Consider the following 27,225-nt stretch of genomic DNA (forward strand, 5'->3'; position numbering starts at 1 on the left):
ACTCTTTGATCTTGGGCTGGCTGCACGCATGCGCCTCTTATTGGCTCCTCTGCACCGTGTGGAGTAAGTTGGATGTGCGCTCTCCTCACTCGCATCGCGAAACCACCTCAAAAGCTGTTGCGATGGGGAGGATCAGGAAAAACCACTTTGGGATTTTGACTTTTTCCTTACTAGTGACTTCTGTCTGGGCTCAAGGGTAAGCTCCTTTCGCATGTTTTTTTTTTTTTTTTTTTTGTTCGCCCCTCTCTCTTGTCTCGCATGTCTTGTATAGCCTCTGTTAAAAGCGCGCCTGGCGTGTGATTGTTAATAAGCCATTCTGCATTACACCACCTTCTTTTTTTTCTCCCCCCCACCCCCCCTTCCCCAGCGTCAAGGATATCAAAGATCCGAGCAATATGCCTCTGGTAAAAGAAACAGTGGACAGACTGATGAAAGGATACGACATTCGGTTGAGGCCAGATTTCGGAGGTAACGAGGAAAAATGGGGGAAAAAATGATGTTTTCACGCCCGCCTGACGTGCAGGACATGTTTAATGAAACGCAAAATCTGCCTTTTTTTCATTTACATAATCATCCCCTTCACTGCAAATAGGCCTTTTTTTCTCTTCCAATTACGGCTCCGTGAGAAATGATGTGCAACATCTCGGGCTTTTAACGTGATCGATCCTCCCTCATCAATTTTTGATCCCCCCTCTCCCCCGCTTCAAATTAAGACGAAATTAACAGCATTTCAGATAAGATGCGTGTGAAAACATCATTTTTTTATATTTATATATATATATAAATATATATATCTTTTTCACGCTCGGGCTGATGATGCACAAGTCTCCTGTAGGTGGAGGGGAGCAGAGAGGAACCTGAGCGCGCGTCACGAATTTGTTAAATTTACATGATGGGGAATAATTCATGTATGTTGTATTAACGCCTCCCTCTCCTTCACAGGTGCGCCGGTGGCCGTGGGGATGAATATAGACATAGCCAGCATAGACATGGTGTCTGAAGTCAACATGGTAGGTGCATCTCCATCGTTATCACGTTGCCAATTATCGGTGCCTCGCTGGCGCGGCTGGGAACACCTCTGGACTGGGTTTTTGCTGTAGCGCGGGTCAGTGTGTATGTGTGTGTGTGAGAGAGGGAGAGAGGCAGGTTTGAGGCATCTTGTGTGGAAACATTTTACCCGGGTTAAAAAAAAAAAAGAGAGAGATAGAGGGAGATAGAGAGAGAGAGCCTGTGTGTGTGTGTGTGTGTGTGTGTGTGAGAGAGAGAGAGAGAGAGAGAGAGAGAGAAGCTTCCGTTCCCAAACACATCATCGCCATCCTCCTCTCAGTCTCCGCATTTGCAGCTCTGGTGTGTTGCTGCATTTGAATTCAAAACACACACTCACTGGCGCACTCGGACGCACAGCCCCGGCTGCGCGCGCGGAGGGCTGCGTGTATGTGTGTGTGTGTGTGTGTGCTCCTGACTGCTTCACGTTGTCAAGCCTTGGTGGTGTAATTTTGTTGACACGCACCCCCTCCTCCTCCTCCTCCTCCTCTTCCTCCTCCTCCTCCTCCTCATGCAGTTACCTACAAAACGAATAAAAACACCCTCTTCTTCTTCTTCTTCTTCTTCTTCTTCCATCTTCTGCTTCTCCAAACTGGCATAATTTTCGAGGCTTTTCATTGTTATTATTTATTTTTTTTTAAATCATCAGTCGACCAATCACATCATCTCTACGTAAATGATCTTCCCCCTACTTGTCAGTTGACGTAAGCAGTTTGTTAATAATACATGTCTGGTCACACACAGCATTGCAACCCCCCCCCCAAAAAAAAAGGAAAAAAAGGAAGGGACGCTCTGGTGCACAAATATGAACGTCATGTGTGACTTGGAGAGGACAGGGGGAAAAGTTCAGCAGCCCATGCAAGAGCACCACCTATTGATCCACCTGACAGACAGACAGACAGACAGACTGCATCCCACAAGATGGCAATGTTAACTACCTCAGCGTAGCTCTGCTGCAGTGGATCCCGGTGTGGAATATTTGGTCTTGGATGCATTCAGAGGAAGATATTAAGGGCATGTCTTGAGTGTGAGAAGAGATGATTTACAAAGCAGCCTCTCCATGGAGCAACATAATAGAGATGTTATATAAGAGCATTAAAAACAAGTTTGCCAGCAGGACTGGAAGGAGACGTGTTTTCTATTATTAATTGAGCCATTTTCAAGTTCTCGCTAATTTTTTTGGCCCTTCTTGAGTTTTTCTGGCGTCCTGTCGAATGTGTGTGTCTGGTGCTGGTGCTGGTGCTGGTGCTGGTGGAGGTGGTGGTCATTTTGATTAAAGTGCAGTGGATGAGTTTTCCGCACACAAACAAATATGTGAGTTCTGCCTCGGATGAGGGAAGGCGCTGAACGGTCAGAGCTTTTCCCTTTGATGGAAATGATTTATTTTGGTGGAGGATGCAGCCAGAACGGAAGTGCCTTGGGGGTCCAGGGAGATTTGAAATAGAAACCCCTCACTCGCTTTGGTCCTCTCTCTCTCTCTCCCCCCCCCCCTCTTTCTCTCTCTCCCTCCTCCGTCCTTCCCTCCCACCACTTTGACTGGATCCCTGGCTGTGACTCTGGGCTCAGCAGCCATGTAATCCACCTCTGCCTTGCTCCAAAGGGTTATCTTACTTAAGAACTAGGCATCTATGCAAGCATTCATCTGGAAAAAAACACTGCTTCATACATCCGTGTGTGCGTTTGTGTGTGTGTGTGTGTGTGTGTGTGAGTGTAAAACAAAACACAAAACTGTGCACAAACAGTGAATGGCGACTGACGTCATGCAGCTCCCCGTGGCTATGAGAGAGCGTTCATCTCGCTCATTTCTCGGAAAAAGCTCCCCCTGCCAGATCCGCACAGGCGTCCCTCAGACATGACTGACAAATTTAGACTAAAAGTTAAAAAAAAAAATTTAAAAAACAACAACATCCCCAAAACATCCGAGACCTCAGCGGACCTGTGTTCCACACGTTGTTGTTACCTTGTGAAAAACCCATCCTGCGACTTACATAAGAGGTCGGAATCTCCTCCTCCTCCTCCTCCTCCTCCTCCTCTTCTCCTCACGTCCAGCTCTCACAATGGAGGACAGGATTGATCTCAGGGAAATCAATAAAATCACCGTGCAGCGTGATCACGAGGACGGAGTCGGTGACCTGTGCTCGGTGCGGGGCCGCTTTGATCTTCCTCATCAGGGGCAGCCGCTCTCTGAGATTAAAGTGCTGAGAGGGAAAACAACACGGGGAGGCGAGGATGAAGCCGGTGAAGGCGGCGAGGAACAGGGTGGGAGAGAGGTGAAGGTTACCGTGATCAGTTTCACCGTCTCTGTTAATGATGCTCTACATCCTGGTTGGTGGAGGCTGAGGAAATGTTACAAGAGAGCAGGAGGCTTCATTAACCCCCTCAACATTCAGCTGTTTTTTGTTTTTTTTTTGGTTTCCAGTCAAAAAGATTTAAGGTTTGAAACATCCTTCTGCACTGCGATGTGATTTAAAAAAAAAAAAAACCCTCAAACCCAAGATGGCTTCATGATTTGATCAAATGGATCTACTCGGGATATTCTGTGCATCAATTTGTCCAAAAGTTCTTCACATTTTAGCATGAAATATTTGGAGTTTCAGAAAACATTGGGATGACTGCTGTGATTTAAAATGTCTGCGGGGTTGAGGGGTTAAAACAAGGCTCTCTAGTGAACGGCCGCCGCTAATCTACCAGTCACTTTCCTGATCATTTGTTTTGCCCAGGTGAAAATGTCAACGATAACTTCTCCGATCTCGTGTTGATTTGTCCCACCAAAATTCATGACTTTCCGTTTATCAGTCACACTTTAAAGCTTCGCAGTTCATGCAACATTTCTTCGGCTTCACAGCAAAACAGCATCGTAGCGTTCCCCCGAACAACTGAAGTGGACGGGGACTTCTTTTAAAATGTAAAGAAACAAATGAAAAAAATAAATAACATGAAATGGCTCCATGTAGCTCGCCTGGTGTCATCCAAGTCTCTGGAAGCCCAGAAATCCAGAATTGATTTGAAAAGACGTTATTCACACTATTTTAAAGCTAAACTCTTAACTATGGCTGCTATGCTAAAAGTGTTAGCACACAGCCCATGAACCCATGCAGCAAGGTTGTAAATAACGTCTTTTGAAAACACTTTAGGATCTTGTAGTTTCCGGACACCCAGATTGCACCAAACATTTTTAATCTAAGTGTTGATCCACAGGGTTTTAGTCTGGATGAAAAGGGTCAAAATTTTACATTTAACGTAGATTCTTGTTAACCTGAATTTGGTTGGAAGAAAACTAAACAACCAGATCCACAGCAGTTACACTTGATTGCAAATGAAGTGTGAATTTTGCACCGATGTGTTTGAACGCAACGGGAAATGGAGTAATTTGCTGTCAGAAGTGATAGAATATGAGTTGAAATCAGCGTTTGTGAGCCGTCCGCCATCATGGCAGCGAGCAGGTTTGGGTTTGTAGGCTGCTGCTCGCTCCTCTAATTAAAGATAGAAAAAAAAAAAAGCCTCTGGTGGAGAATGAACTCTGCGTTTTGGTCGGGGGCTGATTGAAGCCATTGTGGCATTTTTCTTTTACGCTGACATGAAGGGCATGATGGTTGTCGAGGTGGTGTTTGGACATGAAATGGGATGCTGTAGTTCTGCTTCTTCCCTCTTGCTTCTTTCTCCTGTGATGCGCAAATGTGAGAGCCTGGTTTCACGTGTGCGTACGCGCAGTCATTTTTTCTTCTTGTGCACTCCCGTGTGATCCACGACAATGGCCCGTTGAGGCAAAGGTCAGCCATGTTGTCGGGCAATAAAAATGTGCAGGTCAGTCGGCGCCGAGGTAGCAGCCTCGCCTGCATGACATTACAGATGTGCTATTTTGAGAGGGAAGTGTCCTCCGAGTCCGAGGTGTGACCACACATCCTCGCTGGGTGGGCTGTGCTGACTCACTGGGGTTAGTGCAAAATATGGCACAGATATGATATCATGGCCGAGACCCCCTCCCTCCCCATCCCGTCCTCCCGTTTATCTTTGCCGTTCGGCGCTGGCATCTCGCTCCGTCACTCATCTCCCTCACTTAGCGGCTGAAATTGCATTTGCATAACGCTGTTTGTTTTTGCTGAAATCACAGATCCAGGAACCGAACCCCGGTTACGGTGCATTAAAAAGTGTTCTGCACACAGCCAGTGCAGCTGATTAAATACAAGTGGAGTCTGTTGTCTCAGCGATGCATCAGTGCTGCATAATAACATCTTCAGCATGCATCCATATGCTGTGTACGGCTGCAATCCACACTCGGAGGCTGGAGTGAGCTAAATGAGTATTTTCACTCCTCGTCTTCTCTCCATCCTGCTTGTTAATTACATGTAAAATACCTGAGGTTGGCGGTTGTTAAGAGGCACTGCCTGTACTATAATACTGCTCTCTGAATGTTAATTAGCTGGCTGTGAATTAAAAGATTTAAACAAACCAGCTGTGGTGGCTTCTGGGATGGAGGAATTAGTGGGGCGTGAGCGTTCCCTTTATTATGATCATTATCCTGACAAGCGCTGGTTTCTTTGCATGAGTACGAGGATCTGACCGTCAGATAACAGTGTGTGTGTTGTGTGCACTTGATGTGTGCGTGTGTGTGTGTTGGGGGTGGGAGGGGTTGATGACCAAAGGGAACACGACACGGGGCCTCGACGTTATGAGATGCAGCTTCTTGTGTCTGTGAATTAGCAACCATTTTGATCTTGTTTGTCCAAACTGATCCTGTTCCATTTTATTTTCAGCTTGTGGAAAATAAGCTTGTGTTATTTTTACTCAGTGTTGCCATGACAACGCAGCATCTCTTTTTTTTTTTTTTTTGGTGGATCTCGGGAAGTCAAGGAAAAGCAAATAAGGCCTCTATCTTTTTTCTAGGGACTTCTTCACGGTTTTAAACATTTGCGATCCAGGTGAAGGTTTTTCTTGTTGTTTTTTTTGTTGCTATTTTGCCTTTTCTTTTTTCCATAAATGCTGATGATGCAAGAGCTTGGCTGGTTGTAGTACCTTCAGTAGGGCTGCAACTAAAGATTATTATCAGGATTATTAATGATGGATTCTTTTCAAGAAATTGATTCATTTTTTATTCTATAAAATGTCTGAAAATACTGAAAAAGATATACCACAGTTCATCAAATCCAGGGCCGGGGCCATGATTGTAGAAACACAGAGGTCCTACACCATCCCCTTAAAAGAAATAATACCATTAATTATTTAATTATTTAGATGTTATTGGTACCTCTAGCTGAAGTGTTATTTTCTATACATTTTTTGTCCTTATGTGTTTATTTGCTGAATGAAAACATAAATGTCCTATAAGGAGGGTTTCAATGTACCACTTTTCGCTGACCTACATAAGAGAGAGAGATCTGGCTGTTTCTCTGTGGTTATTATTATTATTATTATCTCAGTACCTGTCACCAGGTCGGATTCTGACTCATCCAGGTTGGAAAAGTCGTATATTCCCGTGTCCACAGAGGCCACCAATGTTCCCTGCAGACGGTTTATTGTATTATCTGTAAAAAGGCCTCACATCAGCCTGTAAAAGTCACAACAATGTGAACTCCCTCCGCGTTCCTGAGTCACCCCACGGCCCTCAGTGTCCTCCAGATCGTGGCCACGTCCACATTGACTGTTGTGTCGCTGCAATACAGCCGACAGCCAGCTCTCCGGGTGGCGGTAGTATTTTACCGTCATTCAATAAGAGAAACAGGAGGAAGAATCAGGACTTTTGACATACCAACTACTGTGATGTTAAGCAGTGTTTGCCTTCCACTCTGATACCACTGCTGCGGATAAAGCAAACTCTCCCTCAGATCTAGTCAAGATAGAAGTCTGATAAAATGTTGCAAATGGCAGAGATGAAAAATATGTTTATTGTATAGCACCTTTCACAGGTACAAAATCACGACTACTGTAAGTACTTTTTGGCTGAAATCAGAGATACTACAGTGACAGGCAATCAATCAATGAATCAATCAGTGAATCAATCAATGAATCAAGTGGAGTAACTGCTTAGGAAATACCGCAAATCCTTATTCTGTGTCACTTCTATTCTGTTTCTACAGAAAAATGTTCACCAAAGCTACAACTTCAACACATTTTTTACACAGATATATTCACATTTTTACTATTTTTTTTTCATTTTTTAACATTTCAATAAAACGTAATGAAATGAAATTCTCTTTGTTGATCCGGCGCAGCTTTGACTCTGCCTGCTCTGTTTGCTCTGCTGAGCTTTCCAAAAGAAAGAAAGAAAGAAAGAAAGAAAGAAAAGGCTTAAGACAGGAAAAGCAGGTTGTCCAGAACAATGTCATTAGTTATGCTGAGTGGACACATGGAGTTACAGATTAATATGGTCAGCAGCAATAATTACAGCACGGGAACAACACTTAATCCTGCAGCTTTCCTACATGCACGCTGGGCTCTCTGTTCGATGTTTAGTCTGGGGTGCCAGGGTTCGTTTGAGATAAAACAATGTCAAAAGAGACCCCAAGCTTTAAGAAAATAACAGAACCGCAGCAGATCTGGAAGTGAAACCTGGTGGTGAAATATTCAAATACATGCAAGCGGATATGTCTTTAACATCAGGCGGTTAAAGTGACATTTTTCAAATGTTTAGGTGTCATTTTGATGAATTCCAATTGATTTGCCTGATACCTTTGTGGCCTTTTTGAAATTCGCTTCCTCTGGCTCCAAATCATCAATCAGATGTAAGATAACGAGAGAGGGTTCATATTTCTACTCTGCCCGTTCGTCCTTTGCTTTAATTGTCAACACTTACCCTTCCGGAGTCCCACTGCGCGATGGGACACGATGCCAAAAATTGAATCGGCGGTAATATTTGTTGGTAATGGCCGGTGCGGGGAACAAAAAAACAGAGAGTAAGTTATCCGGCTCCATTAAAAGCCTTTAATGTGCTGATGACTCCCTTAATGATTCTGTCGGGCACTTTCTGCGCTGAAGCTAAGTAGCTGAAAAATGAGCAATTGGAAAGAGAGTCATAGAGGCGTCCATGTTGTCACTCCCCTCAGGATGTGTATGTACTCATTCAGAATGCACTAACTCTCCCCCCTTGACCCCCAATAAGTTAATTTGAGGCCCGGACCTAACGAGACGCTGAGGGAGGGAGCACAACAAACGAATAAGCTCGGCTCGACCGGTTGATGTGCTGTGGCGTCTCCTCCAGCCCGTAGATGGGGAGGCAAACAGACAAGAGGCCGAGATGTCGGCAGACGAGCTTGTTAAATGCCCAAACGTCGAGCCGTCTCCTCGTGGCCGCACTCGGTGGACATTGTTATTATCAGCATATTCTCCCTCTGTTTCGACGGGGGCACTCTGCGACAGGACGCAGATGAAAGCGTTTGCAATATGGTGGACGTCTGTCTGGTCCCGTGAAGCTGAGAGGGAAGGCACAGCTGTCACACCAACAGCTCAAGGGCGGAATATGTTCTTTAACCCTTGTGTTTGGTGGAAATTGGCTTTAATTTGTCATTGTTTAGCGTCCCACAGAGTGCAAATGTCAACCTTTATATATTTTTTTCTTTTGTGCTTTTCAAAAACCCAGCACAAACAACAAGATATAAGATATATATATATATACGACTACAAGTTGATTTGTATATTGTTGTTGTTGTGTTGTGATATGCTGATGCTGACAGTAATCGCGATATTTAAAAGTGAAATATTAATAATACACATATGATAATATTGTGGAAATGATACATCGCCTCTTAAATGTAATGTGATGTCGAATGTAAATGTCTGCATCTGCCAAAAAAAGGGGCAAAATATTTTTGGAAAACATTTCCTGTAGACAGTGTGATAATATCCTTTCCATGAATACTGTCGACCACAATTATCGACTATGGCGACCCTAATACAGATTTAACTGAATAAGCTGCTCAAGGAAGTGATAGAAAATCACTGGATTTATATGGGCTGAACACAGGTAAGAATCTTATAAAACTACAGTAACACTACAAACAAATAATCATAACCTTCTCTGCTGCCCACGTCTCACAAACGTTTTACTTACAGTACCTATGTTACCTCAGTGACTTACCTTGTGTACGTGGTGTCACTTCACAGCGTTAGTAAGTTAAAAGAACTCACTGTCGACTTGTGGTTTTGCTCTGGACATGATCAAGCGGTCTCCTGAATGAAAGTCCTGTGACTGTTCAACACAACCGTCCGACTCTGACCTCCACCCGAGAGGCTTTTTCACTCTTCATACCACTTCTCCTCACCGCCTACTTTTGCAGCTGTAAGAATAACTGCAGCCGCTACAGGTCGCATCTTACAACACGTGAAAATATCAGCGGTAATTTCTGATGTGTATAGTCAAGGACAGTCTCATTGGAAGCAATTTGTAAATTGTTTCCCAGTGTGCTTTAGTGCAGTTTCAGTTTTTATTTTAAAATTCAAGAATATTAAGATGATTAATGTGATTAATATCCCGAATCGCGGAAATGTCGGACTGGATAATTGTGACATGAAGTCTTCAGATCGTTTGACGCCTAGTTGTTGTGATAAGCTGGTTTCATTTTCGACTGATGACGACAGGCTCAGTGGAGGTTCTTCTGTCAGACTCTGTCTTGACAGAGCACTAGAATCACATCTTGGTGGATAAATACAAATAACTCGACATTGTTTTATAAGCATAACCTGTCAGAAGTCAAAATGAAAGTATAAATGAACAGTAGTTTAGCTCGAGGCCCTGGCAAACTCTTCTCACTCCAAGAATTTCAGGAAATAAATCTCATCGTCTTCTTATATGTATTGTTACGTTTAGATTTTGCCGGAAATCATCCAAAAAATACACATCAAGGAAAATGACAAATGACTTCAAATGAAAATGAGAGCGAGTGTATTGTTGGACATGCCTTTTGGATGACAACAAACATCAGAGACTCCCACACATAAATGAAGTGACAGGTTGGTTTCGTCAGAGAACACGGTAACGCCAGCGAACGGAGCAGCGTATATATCGTGTTAATGTCTATTGGAGGCTCCCTCCCATGTCGGTTGTGACTGCTGATGTGCTTGTAATGGAGGTCTTGTAACGACTGTAGGCTGTCAGATTTCTCAGGGAAACACAAATGTACAGCTCGTCACTGTGTCAGGCTCTTAATGGGCGTTTGTTAGCCCCGGAAACATATCAGTGGAGAGACACCGGCACTGTTCAACCAGCCTTGCTGTTTTGTTTTTCTTAAGTTAGCCGGGGCCTCGTTCGTGTCTCTATCCTGTTTATACATTCACTGCTGTCAGGCTTTTTCCTTTTTTTCTCCCTTTTTTTTTTTTTTTTACAAAAATGTTGGTGCTCTCCACAAGATGTCTCCCTCACGGATGCTCACTGTGTGATGTTAATGGAGTTTCTGAGGAGTGCTTGTGACAAGGAGACTGAAGGTCGCTTTGGAGACCGACGCTCCAGCATGGGACGATCTGTCTCTCACAGATCTGCTGCTTTTCTCTTTCTCTTTTTCCTTTTTTCTCTTCGGGAAGCTGCAAAATCCTCCTCACCTGCTTTTCTGTCTCAGTCTCCATCTCTCGCGTGTGAGCACGTAGCACCTTCGATGTCTTGATTATCACTCAGGCGTTATTTTTAGAATGCTAAATCAAGGAACAGGCCTTGTATTGTGACATGACACTTATTTTGTGTTGACAGATACTTCGATGGGGTTATTTTTCACTACCAGTGCTGGCCCATATTGAGGAAAACATGTATGTAATGCAGTGTTGTGCTCTACACTGAGACTTGAATATCAAATATGCACATTTTTTTTTACACATTTCTTTTCCTTTGTGGTTGAAATTATGAAAAAAAAAAAAAATCAACATGCAGATCCCAAAAATGTTCTCCCTGGCAGTACGGCGTTTTATGTTGCAGATTGATTTGAACAACAAGTTTGATTGTACACAGACTGTGAGTGTGTGTGTGTGTGTGTGTGTGTGTTTGGGGGAGGCATGTCTATTTTGTGTCTCTCTCTGAGCTCAAGTGAAGTCCAAGCGGAGGTAAGCAGCACCATCTGTGAGGCTGTAATTACGCTGCCATTTTACAGAACAGCCAGGAGGCAGCGTGCAGGCCCAGGTGTTCTCTGTGCATCCCTGTACTCCGAAACCTCCGAACGTACACAACGAGGCACCCCCCACACACGCGCGCACACACACACATATATATATACACACAAAATGAATCCGAGCTCCGGTTACTTAACAAGAGACACATCTCAGTGGTGTTCACAGAGGACAGTTCGACACATGACAGCGGGGAGAGCACAGGTGTTCATTATAAAATGAATGAAGGCTGAATTCCATTTAGCTGCTTCACTTTCAGCGTCCTGGTATTGTTCACGCTGGCTCTCTGTCACACTGTCACGGCTCACCGGGACACTTGAACAGAAACGGAGCCATCGTTCAAGTTAATAATGACACACGGGGCTTTCTTTCTCCTGTAACACGTGGAAATGTTTGCTGTGCCTCAAGTGGCCTTTACTGTCAGCGTGTTTGAATGTGAGCTGTCCTAAGAAGGATGAGTATTATTAATGATATTATTATTTTGATTTTGATCCTCTGTGAGTGTGCTGTAGTTCTGTAGTTCATTCTGTTGGGCAGTAAATAAGATTACACATTCAGTCAAACAGGTCTAGAACAGTTAAATGCAGCATTTGAATAATTATGCACCCTATTTAATGAAATAACATTTGTTGTATTTTACACAGTATTTAATCTCAAATGTGGTGTGTGGTCAAGTTTCTTCAATATCTGTTCAGGCTGTTGTTGTTGATGTAACCAATACGTAAAATTAGAATAATGTTCACCATCCTAACCGGGAGCCGCTGTCGTACATCTTCAACCCGACGACACTGTAAGCAGGCGGCAGCACGCGCTGAGTTGCCACAGCAGTAATGGCGGTGAAGCACACACATCGCTCACTGGATTCTTCCCTATAGCGCTCTGTCGTTACTCCCCACCATTTTATTTTTCGCGTCCGAGAGTCCAACTTTCTGCTCATTATCCCACAATGCAATTCTCTAAAATTTACAAATGCAAAAATCACAGTTTTGTGGCACTGGACAAGTAGAAAGGACTCATCTTACTACAGCCCGACCAATGTTTCAATATGAATTTAATTCCTGGAGAGACTTGTTGTTTCAGCTCACCAATGTTATTCTTGACAGTGAAGTTTTACTGCCAAGCTACAAAAGATGAACGGCACATTTGTGTATTTGATAACAGCATTTGAGGGATTATTGCAGAAAGCGTGTTCGTATCAGAGTGAAGCTCCGACCATGAGAAAGCAGCGTCCGAAGCCGACCTGAACCCATCAGGCTTTCTGAAGCACTGAGTTTGCGTTACCCCGTCGCACAGTTGTTACCATGGTTACAGCTAGAGCACAGCGTAGATGACCGTGAGAGGGAATCATTCCGCACACTGTGTAAACATTCATCTTCACTGTGTACATATGGAGAGAACTTGAAAGCACAATGCCTATTTAATTGATTTTTACACTGTATCTGCACATGATTTCTGAAATTGATCAGGGATCATGACTGCCAACCTGAATTTTCTCGGGGGGGCGGGCGTCTCAACTCCAAGTGGTTCACCACCACTGTTCTGGTGTGTATCAGAATGTCTCACTCCCTAACATCAGCATTGGCCCCCATGAATTGAGTATCAGTCGGGCTCTGAGTGTCTATTATAGGCTGTGACAGATTTTCCATACTGTCAATTTGCTATTTTGGTCTATTCAGCACACATGACGTCAACAGCACGTCTGTCTGTCCTGGAAGATTGATCCCTCCTCTGTTGTTCCTTCTGAAATCTTTTCCAGTTTTAACCCAGTAAAAGGGTTTTTCCTTCTCTAAACTGAGGATTTAAAAAGATTGTACAGATTGTGAACCTTCTTGAGGCAAATTTATTATTTTTGGATGTAACTATTCAGTTGGGCCATTTAAATCAAATTGACTTGCCTTTAACATCTTGTGAATGAATGAGGAAACAGTTGTGGTCACTGTTAAGTAAAGTTCCTACTGGTGCTCGCTGTCAATCGAAAGATAATGAACCACTACAGTTTTCTGATAATTAATCATTCCTCATCCCAATGGTTTCAGCCTCTCAAATCTGAGCTGCTTTTCTCTGTTTTAAATCATCATGAATTTAATATCTTTGGGTTTTCACTTGTTCGAAAAATTGGTTGAAATGTTGACAGACCTTGCTCCGCGCTCTGGGCAGGTGTGATGGGCATTTCCGCGATTTCAAGATGATGATAATAATCATTAGTAAAACACAATTTAAGAGCTTTGAATGCAAACATCTAAAAATCCAAAATGTGTGTGTGAGGACACAGCACACACACAGACACAAATGTCAAAGGATGTTTCACCCCCGTTATATCAAAAAGCTGTGTGGAGCACGGAGAAAAATACGTCGAGATTATTGCTGAAAGTCTGTGACACCGCAAAGCGCTTTCTGCCTCAACGCAATCAAGTTGCTCGGATTGTTACCACGGGGCTTCAGTTAATATTGTTTGCTTCAGTTTTCTAATTCAGTCAGAGGGATACAGTGTCTTCCCCCTCAGATGCTTCTCGTGTTGTTCTTTCATCAACGGTCGTGCTTGCAGGAGATGCCGTCTCGGTGGGCGAAGTACACCGAGGCTGCAGGCAGCGGCTAACGATCCCAGAGGTGATAGAGACATCCGATCGACAGGCTGATAATGAGACAGAGAGGGAGCGAGTGTGAGACGAAGGTTCAGCGGGAACTCTTGTAAAACAGGATAAGGATGCGGCCGTCCTCGCTTGACTTTTTCACTCCTGAAAAAAATCAACATGGCAGCCGCTCATGTATTTTTAGATGCCCTTTTTACGCAGTGCTTTCGCTCGCGCGCACAGGCATGCAATGAATGATAAGACTCCGAGAGTGAGGGGTTGCTTTGTGGCGTCACACCAGTGGGGGCCCCGAAAACATAGAAACGTGGAAAAGTAACGACGATGGCTGCTCAGAATGAAAAGCTCGAGTGCCTCGTTTCACAGGCTGTGTTTTTTAATTTGCTTTCCCACTCGTCGATTGCAACTGCAACACACTGCAACAGAGCAGATCCGACTGCAGTGCCGTGTTTCACCATGGCTGTGTGGGTGTAAGTCTTTTTTTAAGAGTGAGAAGCAGAGGGAAGGGAGAGCGAGAGCAGGAGATACGGTTTACTGAGCATGTGTAAAACCAAACCGTTACAGTACAGACGCATGTTTCTCGCCAAGGTTAAATCTGGGAATCTCTCTCGGAGGTCGATGTTGAGGTTCGGTTGTTTATCACATGGGTAAAAAAAAAAAGAAAAGAGAAAGAGAGACACCAGATGGAGAAAATCTACTGGCCGTTTGCATCAGAGGGAGTGTCGTCTCTGTAACGGAGAGAGTGGCTTCATCCATTCGAGTGGAAGCAGATATTTTTAGCGTGAGACAATAGCCAGCCAGCTGAGAGAGATCCCCTCTGGTCACGGTCTCAAAGTTAAAGGAGGATAGTTGAATATTAACCCCCCAACCCCTGCCACCACGGCCCCTGGTACAGGCCGTGGCCTTTGGGACCACCAGCGACCTTTTGGCTGACCTTCTCACTATTCAGAGTCTATACAACGAGCTGTGACACATTTGCAGAGTCAGATGTTAGCATTGGCAGACATGATGGTGGAAATAAAGCGCATTCACATTCTAACATCCGCCTCTGCTCTTCCAGGACTACACCTTGACGATGTACTTCCAGCAAGCGTGGCGGGACAAGCGCCTGTCCTACTCCGAGATCGCCTACAACCTGACGCTGGATAACCGAGTAGCCGATCAGCTCTGGGTGCCCGACACCTACTTCCTGAACGACAAGAAGTCCTTCGTTCATGGCGTCACCGTCAAGAACAGGATGATCCGTCTCCACCCCGACGGCACGGTGCTTTACGGACTCAGGTGAGAGTTTTACAACTGCCCCTCCCTTCCTGTCGTGGCTGTCAGTGGATTGATTGCGATGCACAATGATGTGATGTGATGGAATCAGATGCTTCATATCTGACCCTTTTCAATGAAGATGACATGTACAGTTAAAGGATAATACTGTTTTTTTCTTAATTTACAATGCAAGATCTCTCATCTTAAACAATGATGTGACCCCCAGTGTATCAGCACTTTCAGTGTAGCCAGTGAACATCTGGATATTGGATATCTGAGCCAAGATGTCCTCTTATGTGCACTGGCCACTGTTACACTCCAGTTATTTAATTGGGAATTGAGAATGGATGTGAGATGAAATATCTGGCTGATCTTTATAAATTGGACATCTTTATGTGAATGTAGATACATAAAAAGAAAAAGCTTATTGAAAGCTGATTGGAGATTGTACTCCACCTCTTTTGTTCTCCACACAGACTGTTTATCTGTACACATCCGAAGCCTGCTCAAACCTGACTGATCATCACTACTCCGACTACAAACACAAACCAGAATGCTTCTAATACCTGAATCTTGTCCCTTGCTGATGGATTCTGCCTTTAAAGGCAAATATCTGTTTATAGAGAGCGCTAAAAAAATAATCCAGAAATACACGTTGTTAAAAAAAAATCCTCAGGTTGATTTAACTTAGTGTGTAGTAAACATCCATCACACTTAAGTGCCTGGCCTCTGAATTCAAGTTTGTTTGACTACACTTATATTATTTATACTTACAGTGACAACAGTTCTGTCAGCACACAGTTTTCCCAAGCAACAAGGGACAATTATAGACATTTCAAGTGTGCTCAACTAAGAAAGCATTTTAGGTCAGGGGTTTGTTACCAAAGAGCTGGGACAGCCTGAGGGGGTTTCAAGGTAATTCTGACGTGATTAACAAGATTGGAAAAAGGAAACAGCAAGGCAGGTTTATTTATGCAGCACCTTTACAGCAATGCAGTTTAAAGTCTTCAGCACATGACAATAAGAATGTGGTCACGCTTTACAGAAAGGTAGCAGATCATATACTTAACGTACAACAAGAAGTTTTTTACAGGTTATGAAACAGTCTCAATGCTGATGCCCCTAAATGACCTAAATGAGAAGATTTCTTTACAGGTGATATTTCCTGTAAAAGCTTACACAACACTTTACGGCACCTTTATGTTTCCCAGGCAAATTTTACAGTGAGGTTTCAGATGTTAGCCAGTTTGGAGGAAGCTGGAGGGGATTTCCCGTCAAAGAGCTGTATTTTTGTCATTTGATTTTGTTATGGCTGGATATTTGAAAATAAGATACAGACAAAAAAGCCTGAACGAACACTGATAGAGAAAACAATGGTTGCAGGATTCAAAATGATCCTCAGATGACATTTGAGGTTTGTCAAGTCAGGAATACTGATAACTTAAGCTTCCTTAACAAAATGACCATCACCGAGCTGCTGAATCTGTTTGCTGTAGAATGACTTGTAACCCACACAAATGTTACTTAGATCAAAATCATTGAACAGATATTAGTCTTCTCATAGCCACAAATAAATACTATAATATTATCTTATCGCAATGCATCCTGCAGACAATCAAATTGGTTTTTCATGTTTCTTTTGCCTTCGAATCAAATCTACATGCCAGTCAGATCAAGATTTTCATGACAGCAGGCGGTTGTGCTCATTTTGTCCACAGGCGCCGCCAGAATCAACAGACATTAAAGTTCCTTGTAGACGCTTTAAGTAATGCTCAACTAATATGTGACTCACGATGATCTCATTCATGAACTAATGTGGGATGGATCATGAGTTCCTGTTGCTCACCATGAACAAATGATCAGGTCACTGAAAGTTTATGTAATTAGTTCACACGTAATAGATCACAAGATAAGGAGTGTAAATTCACACTTTACTCATTAGGCTCTACATCAGTTGATAAATGATCAGTCAGCTTGATTTCAGTTGTACAAAAGCGTGTTTTTGTAACTGTATTTATGTATTTACATCTAGTATGTAAAATATTTGCATCTGACTGTAGGTGAATAATTTGATTGCATATCAATGAATGAAGTGACTCTGAATTAACACTTCCTGCAGGCATTAAATCATCATGAGTCATGCGCTAGTTGAGCGTTACATAAGTACATGATTTGTTCTCTTAAGTGTTTCACCAAAATGCATTAAGACAAAGTTTTAAAGAAACACACAGCAATGCAAAAAGGCACGTTTAAACAGAGTAAAATACAAGAGGAGATAAAAGTTGAATGTAATTTGTAACATCTGTTTAAAATAATATTCGTGGTTACAGTCAGACACAGGAGACCTTCGACTGTTTGGGGTCACTAAGAGTTATTTTTTCAGTCACAAGCCAGAATGATGATGATCATCTGCTGCTGTTCTCTGGTCAGTTTGCTGTTTTCATTGCTGATTGGAATTATGGCCACTGTTCTGAAAATGAGACACGTGTTGTGACAAAGCAGAGATTTCCTTTAAATTCTATGTATAGGAAGAGGTATGGGCCCTCAAGTTTAAGCCCTTCAGGTCCCCGATGATCATCATTATCAATAATTGATCGGCCGTGATCAATAATAAAGCAGGGGGGTACAAACAGCCGAAATGAGTCTGATTGTGCAGGATGGTTCAGCCCATCTACAAGACATCTCTTTGTGGCGTTGAACTGGGATGCCTCTGAGGAGACTGTCATCCATAATTGATAACTCAAAATCAATAATGTAGCAGTTCAATACAAACACTGAATCTGTATTTGTACTGATGCTGCGATATTTGACTTCACAGGCTAGCACAGCCCGTCCATCACTGTGCTGCTGCCTCCTCTGATCTGTCACCTCCTCTTCGTTTGTGTGTGTGTGTGTGTGTGTAAATGATCTCAGATTAGCGTCTGTGTTTAAAGGATGAGATTATTGTTGCTAATTCAAGATGTTGCAGCATTCAGTCATTCTCTCTCTCTCTAGACTGAGATGCCCTTCTTGCGCAAAGACTGCTTAAAAAATTTAAGTATCTGCACTGCACCAGATTATTCATCGCTACGTTTTGTTTCAACAGTCGAGAAATGTAATTTATAACGCTCTGACTCAATTATATAAGCCTAACACATATCTTTGCATAACAGCCAAGAAGCAGGAGGCTCGCGGAACGTTGTTGTAAATTTCGAGCGTGTGCGTGCAGCGGAGAGATGTGGTTGTTGCCTCAGATACGTTGTCCTTGTCAGTGCCGGTGCCTCCCGGCTCCTCCATTATTTGGTTTGTGGGTTTGGTCCAGGTTTTATTTGATGCTAGCAAGTCCAGACACAAGCTTCTGTCAGAGTCGGCCTGGCCAGATGCCGGTGTGCGCTCTGAGCACGCTGACACATACCTGTAGAGACGGGCCGGCTGGTTGCAACAGCAGGGCTGTAGTGGATGTGGAGGAGATGGCTAACTGAGAGGAGACTCGGAGCCCTCAATGGGAGAACAGGTTGTGTGTGAACACGCGTCCTGCCAGCGTGTCTGACTGCAATGAATGTTTGGCTACGCATTCATTTTAGTCAGAGTTCAGCCGTGGTGGAAGCGGTATTTAGATCCTCTAGTTAAGTGCAAGTAGCAATACCACAAAGTGCTCTCTTCAGTCCTGCGCTACACACGGCTGTCATGATACCAGAACTTCAACACAACGCTGGGAATATAAAGAAACGCTCTTTTAATGCCACGACAAAAAGAAAAAAGAAGTCCTGGTCTCAGATGATAGGGTTCCTTTTTTTTTATTTTTTGTTAACATCCTGCACATATCGCTGGTGCAGACGAAACCATTGAAAACATCCCAACATATGTGTAAAAATGTTAATATCTGTGCAGCTGTGGTTTGAAAATCAAATCATAAATCTGCGATGTTTAACTTTGGTGCTTTTTAATACTATTAAAAGTGGATATTTAATCATTTTAGACACATGGTGTTGAAAAGGTGTTGATGTTTACACAACCTTACTGCACTAGTGAAGTACACTCAACACGACCCCCGTAAGACTTATATTATTATGTATCTTATTGTTTTGCTGTCACTTTGATTTTTATCAATGTTTTTGGTGTTAGTGTGAAGCTTTATTATCTACTTTACAGACACAGTATATTCTATAAGTTAACCACAGCTGTGACTTGTATTTTTATGACTTCGTGAATTATGATTCTACAAATAAAACATGATCGGATTAGAAGCACAAGGTTTCCCTCTGAAAGTAGAATAAAACAGAAGCACTCGCAGGAGGAGTACCTGTGTTGAAGCGCGGTACTTCAGTAAATGTCAGTATGTTGTAACTCGTGATGCATCAGATCCAGCAGCCATTCCTTATCATTCCTTATCCATCTACACTTCTAAGTTTGACAGTGTAGTTACCCCTCTACCATAATTTCTGGAAGCACCCCTGTAGTGCTGTAAGATGAAGAGCAAGAAGTCAGAGGGTGGTCGGGTTGGGTCATGCTCAGGACTTTCCCGCAGGAGACCAGGGTTTGCATCCCGAGTGTCAACAGTGAGTTATTTATAAGTGATGTTGCATAAGTATGTTAACTTGCATGAATGATGTGAAGAACGGTTCATCATATGTGATGTGACTGAATGTCATTTTAAAACAAAAAACAAACCCAACATAAGCCGCAACCGTTTGACCAAGTTAAGGACAGTCCAAAACACCAATGTCATAATTTGATAAATGTTTATTAGCAAGCCTTATTTTGAAAGTCTCAATTGGATGTTGCAGCTTGTATCACTGAAATTGTCCTATGTGAATAATCTTGCAATGGAATTAAACATCTTTACTACAGAGAAGCCAGGTATATATACGTCTATAGATGCTAGGGAGCTTCCTTCTACATGTTTCAGCCTCAGAGTGTTTTAGTATTAACCAGGTCATTCACGTGAATCAATCTTGGTGAATGTGTTTATCAAAACGTTCTTATTTTGGTAGAGAAAATTAACCAGCATTGTTACACTTATATTGTTTGTGCTTTGCATCAAGGCCGCTGCATTTTTTAATCCTATCAAAAGTCAAGCAACAGATTTTACATGTCAAAGTCAGTTTACTCTGAATGAGGAGAGGAACCCCTTCAGACAGGGTCCATGCTAGCACTTTTAGCTTTGCTGCTGCAGTGAAGATTTTTGGCTTATAAAAGGGTGAAAACAAATTATTTTAAAATCCATTTGGGATCTCGGGGCTTCCAGGGACTTGGATTATCCCAGGAGAGCTGTACTGAGCCATTTTATGTTTTTTGAGATTTTTTGATTTAAAACATTCCCATCTACTTCAGTAGTTTAGGAGAATGCTGCAATGCTGTTTTGTTGTGAAGCCCCAGAAATGTTTTGTTTTATTACAAAACTTCACCGAACTTGGAAAGATCATGACTGAAATGTTATTTTTAGGCGAACTTTTCCTCAAAGGAGCAGACCTGAGAAATGAAACCTTGATGATGTCATAGTGATGTCACCACACCAGGAGGCTACACAAGTTGGGGCATAAAGTTTGAAAACATTAATTTTCTACGCAGTTTTTATTTTTTTTCATTTGAGATGAAAGATGCTATCCAGTTGCATCATGGGAAATGTAGGAACCAGAGACTGGAGACTGCACTGCTTCGATTTAGGGCGTTATTTTTTTCAATTTGTGTAAATCTTTATGGAGGTGCAATAATAAATCACAGGAGGAGAACTTTAATCTATAGCAGAGATGCTATGTATCAATCAGTTTTTCTTAACAAGCGAATAATTCAATAGCACATGTTCAAAATCAATTTTCCTGCGTCGTGCTGTTGCTTGTTTGCCTTTTGTCTAACCTCAAACATGACTAAATATGTCACCCTCTAAGATATGATGTTGTCTCACTAAATCCTTTGTGTAATAAGTAAACACATTATTGGCCCTTAAAGGTGAATGTGGGTTTGTGCTGAACCAACTGAAATTAGCTGACACGCTGCACCTGGGGAACACCGACAGATTAGAGTGTTTGGTTTGCGGGAGGCGTTGGATGCGTGTGTAGGATCTGTGTCTGCGCGTGGGAGTGGGCGAGTGTTATTTTTGGGGCGCGTGCGGAGGAGGATCGGGTGAGCGAGGGCGCCGTTTGCTCCGTATTCCCTGGATGTGCGTTGCATCCCAATCCTGCCCGGATCCTGGTTGCCAAATTACCAGGAGGAGCAGAAAATTGCAACAGTGCTCCCAACTGTCACTTTAGAGCCCGGCCTGACTCTCAGGGAGAGGTAGTCTGATCTAATTACCCGGCCCCTGAAAAGGCTCAGCTAATAACACAGATACCACCCAGACTGCTGGGAAGCACACACACGCACACACACACACACACACACACACACACACACACACACACACACACACACACACACACACACACACACACACACACACACGCATACTCCACTTCCATTTTATGCAGGAAAGGAGGGAAGACATTCGGTGCAGGACTCCTGATGCATGTCGCTCAAAATTCACAGAGAGGGATCGAGAAAAGAGGGTGAGCCAGAGAGAGGAAGAGACATGAAGGTCAGACTTCATTCAAAATGGAGAAATTGTTAGGATTCTCCCTCCTCCCTCCCTCCCTTCACTCTCCTCTCCCTCCCTCCTCTCTCTCTCTCTCTCTCTCTCTGTGAATATTGTTACTCCTTTTGTGAGAGGACGTATCCTTGTGCTATGGAGACTGACGTCCTCCTTTGTCAGGGCGAGGAGTGTTCCACTCTGTGGCTCAATAGATGACATCGCATGGCCAGGAGGAGAAAGCTGCTGAGTGGAGGGAGAGAGGGATTTGAATAAGCCTTTTCTTTTTTTTCCTTCTTCTTCTGTCAATACGATCGATGTGGGCTTAGCATCGCCTTCAAAGTTATCTATCTCTCTCTCTCTCAAACAACTGATCAGGCAGGGTGGTTCGGTATGTTGTATGTGTGCACTCTGAAATCAAGAAATCTCCCCTTTGATTTGACACACACACACACACACACACACACACACACACACACACACACACACACACACTGGACTCTTCTCGTTGCAGACATTTTATTTTCAAATCTGGCAACAGTGCCTGAGCAGGGAGAGACAACCGTGCGTGCCATGTTTCCACAGCTCAACTCGGGCTGCTCTCTCTCTCTCTCTCTCTCCAAAATGGAGGAAGCTTCTCCATCTTAATTTAACTTCTAACTCCATTACAGTGTCCGTGCAATAATGTGTCAGTTTAATTAAAGGACGCGCCGGTTTGTAACCTGCTCGTGCCAAAAAAAAAAAAATCTCTCTCTCTCCGTCTCTACGTCGGGCTGTGCTCTGCTGTGGCGCTCCCTCGAAATGAGATTCTGTCTGGGAATTCGTGGTGGTTGTGTTATGTCCGTAAACAAGGTCATTTGGAATAAAGGTGCACAGGCTGCCTCAGGGGGGGTCCACACACACACACACACACACACGCGCGCACACACACGCACTGCCTGGGCTGAACTGTGAGGGAACATGCACAAGAGGAGAAAAAAAATAACAAAACAAAACAGCCTTTTTTTAGAGCTCCATGTCCTATTAGCTCCGACGCAGAGCAAATGTAGCGTGTTTGAATCTGCGTGATCTGTTAGAGCGTGGCCTCTCCTCCGGCAGGTTGGGATGAGAGAGAGAGGGACCGGCCCTGATGTTGATGAAGAGCAAACAAGCCTGTGCTGCTTCATGATCACTGCTGCTGCTGCTGCTGCTGCTGCTGCTGCAGAGGTCCATGGCAGGCTCTCGCTGCAGCGGAGATGACGAGGAGGAGGAGGAGAATGCGAAGACGGGGAGGGAATCCTGCAGAGAAATCCTCACCCCGCCTCTCCTCCTCCCTCCTTATTAGCTGTTTGTTAATTGTTGGCGTGGGTTTTTCTGGCCATGCCAGTGAGGCCAGGGGATGCAGAAGCGCGCTGTTGATCAGCGACGCTGAGTCTCAGACAAAAAAGCTCCGAGACTTGTGCTGATGATGTAGGTGGGCTATATATAGGCTGTTATTTTTACCCCTGCCATTTTGGCCTCATTTCCGCTTTTCCCCTGCGCTTCCTCTGCCACCGTGATGATTTAGTGGTGGTGATGGCGATGATGGTGAGCGATGATTGACTCGCTGGTGAGCACAACATCCCAGTTAAGTTGTGGTCATAAAAGGGGTAAACTAGGACAGAAATAAGACTCCCGTGTTAATCCCCCAGTGCACCATGGCCCTGCTAACTGGCTCTTATATAAGAGCCCAGAGAGCAAGTAAAAGGAGGCAGCGAGAGAGACAGAGAGCCGGAGAGTGTGAGAGAGAAAGACTGTGTCTCCACATCTCAAAAAATGAAATCCTAAACTTGCCAGGCCGGGCCCAGGGGAGCTGCAAGTCTTATGCAGAAGGATTTCAAATAAACTTTCGGCTCTTAATTATTAAAGACAAAGCACTCACTCTTCAAGATGAGTTGTAGTTACGATGGAGTTAAGAGAGGAGCGATATTGAGATTTAGTTTTTCACTGCTGCTGTTTATTCTTATGCGTAGGGATGAGATTTGAAAGGTTTTTTTTTTAAAATATGTGCAGCTCTGCATTTATTTTTGTGAAATTTTGCAAGATTTTATTATTCTTTTATTTATGTGTTTGTTTAAACATTGAAAAAAGAAAAACATCTCAGGCAATCAGGCAATATGTTGGTTTATATCATCAAACATCAGAAATTTGTCGTCCGTCAGAGATTTTGTACTTTTAGAACAGCGATCCCTGCATTTCTGGGCGATTGTGTGCAATGTTGAAAATTAGCAGGACTGATTTATGAGATCACGGCTGTTATATATGATTTCTGCAACAATTTGAGTAATTATTTCATTGCATTGTTTTATCGTTAAAAAGGTTTTTAATTGATTTTCCAGAAAATGTATATGTTATTGTGATATCTATAGAAAATTAGGAAAAAATGTTTGTGTGAGTGATCAAATCTATTTTTAACCACATGTACTGTGTGTTTTGTCTCTTTTTTGGCTAATACGTTACCCTAAAAATTGCAAAGTGGACAGAGAATCTTTAAACTCATAAACAGAAATTACACAAGGCTGAACACCTTCTCTGGATTGTTTTGGACGATATTATCATGTTTGTATTATTAACACAATGTTCAAACATTACGTTACGTTTTGTCTGATTTTGTTACGTTATGTTACATATTGTTTGATTTGGTTATGTTACGTTACATTTTCAGTTTTGTTTTGTGATTTTCGCAAAACTTAAGGTAATTTTGTTCATCAGCTTGAAGCAAAAACAGACACTTTTACACACTGTTTTTATTTCTTTTCAAAAAATAAATTTTTCAGTATGTTTTTGCAATATACACACTGTTCTATACAATGCACCATAAAAATTTCAATGTGTCTTTATAGAGCATTCTATTCTACAAGACAAGTCATTTTCGTCCTCTACTTCCAATCATAAAAGTCTTATTTCCTCAAGGCGGCAGACTAAGTTAACTGTTCCAATTACAAACCAATATATTTCAATAATTAAGTGTCAGCACCGTCATACATGCCAGAATAACGCAGATTATCATAATAAGCAAACAAGTTGATATTTGTGTTAGAAACATGATAAATGATCTCATAACGCCGGCAGATTCCTTTCACTTGAATTAAATAAATGAGACGTTAAGGATCCAAAAATCAACAAAAATGACTTGGAAAACTGCATTTAAAGTGTAATTTATTCACTACTTTTGACTTGGCGAATGCTAAGGTGGTTGCAGAGTGTTTTTATTGTCAGCTGCGAATGAATGAATGGATCACTAAAGCAATAAACTGATTGACTCACTATGACAAGGGAAACCCAAGGTCATGACAAATGCTTCACCATATACTGGGAATTCTCCCACAGGCTGCTATTATTGTTAATGGTCGCATGATGCTATCATGTTTTATATCAATCAGTGTGTGTGTGTGCGTGTGTGTGTGTGTGTGTGTGTGTGTCTTATGGGATGCTAGCTTTAGTCCCTCTAGTTAAATTGTGTGTCCAGTCTCTCTCAGACAGCCTCGGGGGTTTGGCACGGCCGGGTGCCAGCCCGTCTCAGCTCTGGCCAACTTGTCGTGTGTGTAACAGGAAGTGCGTCGCTCTGAGTGAACCTGTCGGACGCGGCTGGCTGACACTCGACGGCTCTTTATTATAGGATTGTGTGACCAGAGGTTGAACTCTGTCCACGTTTTATCCACTTAAGGGAGGATGTAAAACTGGAGTTGTGTCCCAGTTCCATCATTCATATAGGACTTATCGTAAGCAGTTGACACTCATGTTAAAAGTATACTGTTTGTTAAGCTATTAGCTGTCTATTTTATTTTCTTTAGTTTTGCTGCTCTCATTAGCTGCTCCCTTTTTGCTTTGCATTGCTTTGTGGTGCAATAATGTTCACCGACATCACACAAATAAAATCAAACATACAAACGTGAAAAACTTTTAACTGCTTTATTTTGAAGGTGTGACCGCATTGCATACTTAAAACCCGCCTGTAATTGATTTGTAGTATGGATTTGGGATTTAGTGTTGAATTGATATGATATGATGCAAACATGAAAGCCAATGCTGTAACATCATGTCACAGTAAAAGTCTCACAGGGTCTCTCGGTGTCTGTAAAGTTCTGACGTAGAAAACTAAAGTTCTACAAAAGTTCAATCCGTTGTGGTAAAACAAAAAAATCCAATCACAAGATACCGAGACGGATGGATGAAAAAAAAAGAGACAAAGACAGGAAGTAGAAAAGTCGCTGCAAGACACAAAAGGATATAATCTACAATGTAAACCAGGATTTACTAAACCAAATATCAACATCTCAACACACATTGAAACAAGTCAAACAATTAAGAGATGAAATGGTAAAAGGGGTGAAAAAAACAAACAAAAAAAACAACATTAATAGAGAGAAAAGATTTTTGTCAGGTCTGGAGAGCAGCACCAGGATGTTGAGATGTAAAGAAAAGCTTTGCAGTTAGTTGCAGGGATCAGCAGGAGGCCCTCAAACTAGAAAATATATTTAAGACAGGCAGACGGAGGAAACGTATTGGCCCATCATTTAGTTTACTTATTTTTTCTTCAACTTGATCCCTGTCAAAATCAAAAACAAACGTCTGCCAGGATGAATTTCTCTGATCACCTCTGTGATGTCATATTCCTCTTGTTTTCCGAGGAGTGATTCCACATGAGTCGCTCCTGAGTTACAGATATTTGTCATCATCCTGCTTTGACGTGCACATCGTACTCTGTGCTGAAGGTCAAATGAAATGAATGGGGCCGCCTGTGGCTGCCTCGCACCGGCTCTTTGATGAATCCTATATATATATATATATATATATATATATATATATATATATATATATATATATATATATATATATATATATATATATATATATATATATATATATATATATATCTTCCATCCCGCTCTGTGTTGTAGGATCACCACAACCGCAGCCTGCATGATGGACCTGCGCCGCTACCCTCTGGACGAGCAGAACTGCACCTTGGAGATCGAAAGCTGTAAGTACCGCTGTCTCCGACAACCGGCTCTCACGCCCACATGTAGACTTAAACAGATCTCTGCAATACACGCGCAGCCCTGAAATCTGGTTCTGAAAACAGCCTGTTGGCCCGGTGGCGGCAAGGTAGAAGGGAAGGTTGATAAGGCTGCATGTAAAATGCTGAGAAAGGCTGATGAGATACCGAGAGATACGCATCGAGAAGAGGAACATCACTAATGGCTCACTGACTGATAACATCCAGCCTAATTAATTCAACTCCAACTGCAGTGGCTTCCCAAGGCGTGGACGAGCCTGATTAGGTCCAGTGTTTCAGGGATGTGCTGATAGTGGATGTTATGTGCAGCTTCCTCCCGAAACTGCCTCCATGTTTGTACAGTACAAAGAGCTCATTTCACACGGAGTTTGTAATTGTACGTGATCCGGCGTTCTCAAGTTGAGGGAGGGAGGGAGGGATGGAGGGAGCGTGGAGGAACATGAGAGGGAAAGACGAGGTCCTCTGCGTGTTTTATCTGGGTCCCCGGAGAGAAGGATTATGGGGCTGGGATGTGGTGTAGGGCTCAGTCTTTCCGGGTTTGATCACACCATTGCCAGCAGCGTTAAGCAGCACAAAAACAGCGCGGGTCAGAACCGCCTCTCGCTGCTCCTCTCCCATTATGCTCGCCATCTCGCTCCTCATCGCTCCCTCTTTCCGTTTCTCATCTC

The 27,225-nt window shown here is 42.9% G+C and overlaps 1 protein-coding gene across 2 annotated transcripts in view; it reads left to right on the forward strand.

The window, feature by feature from the left end:
• Positions 1-27,225, forward strand: part of gabrb2a (gamma-aminobutyric acid type A receptor subunit beta2a) — a 37,854-nt gene continuing 10,629 nt past the window's right edge. The window contains exons 1-5 of one of the 2 annotated variants that reach the window (XM_037076361.1): positions 1-196; positions 368-468; positions 943-1,010; positions 14,776-14,996; positions 26,439-26,521. In XM_037076361.1, coding sequence (XP_036932256.1) covers positions 123-196; positions 368-468; positions 943-1,010; positions 14,776-14,996; positions 26,439-26,521 — 547 coding nt within the window. In that variant the 5' untranslated portion in view covers positions 1-122. The remainder of the gene's footprint in view (positions 197-367; positions 469-942; positions 1,011-14,775; positions 14,997-26,438; positions 26,522-27,225) is intronic. The other variant, XM_037076360.1, reaches the window with a different exon arrangement.

This window comes from Acanthopagrus latus, chromosome 18, assembly GCF_904848185.1.
Source record: "Acanthopagrus latus isolate v.2019 chromosome 18, fAcaLat1.1, whole genome shotgun sequence".
Classification (NCBI taxonomy): domain Eukaryota; kingdom Metazoa; phylum Chordata; class Actinopteri; order Spariformes; family Sparidae; genus Acanthopagrus; species Acanthopagrus latus.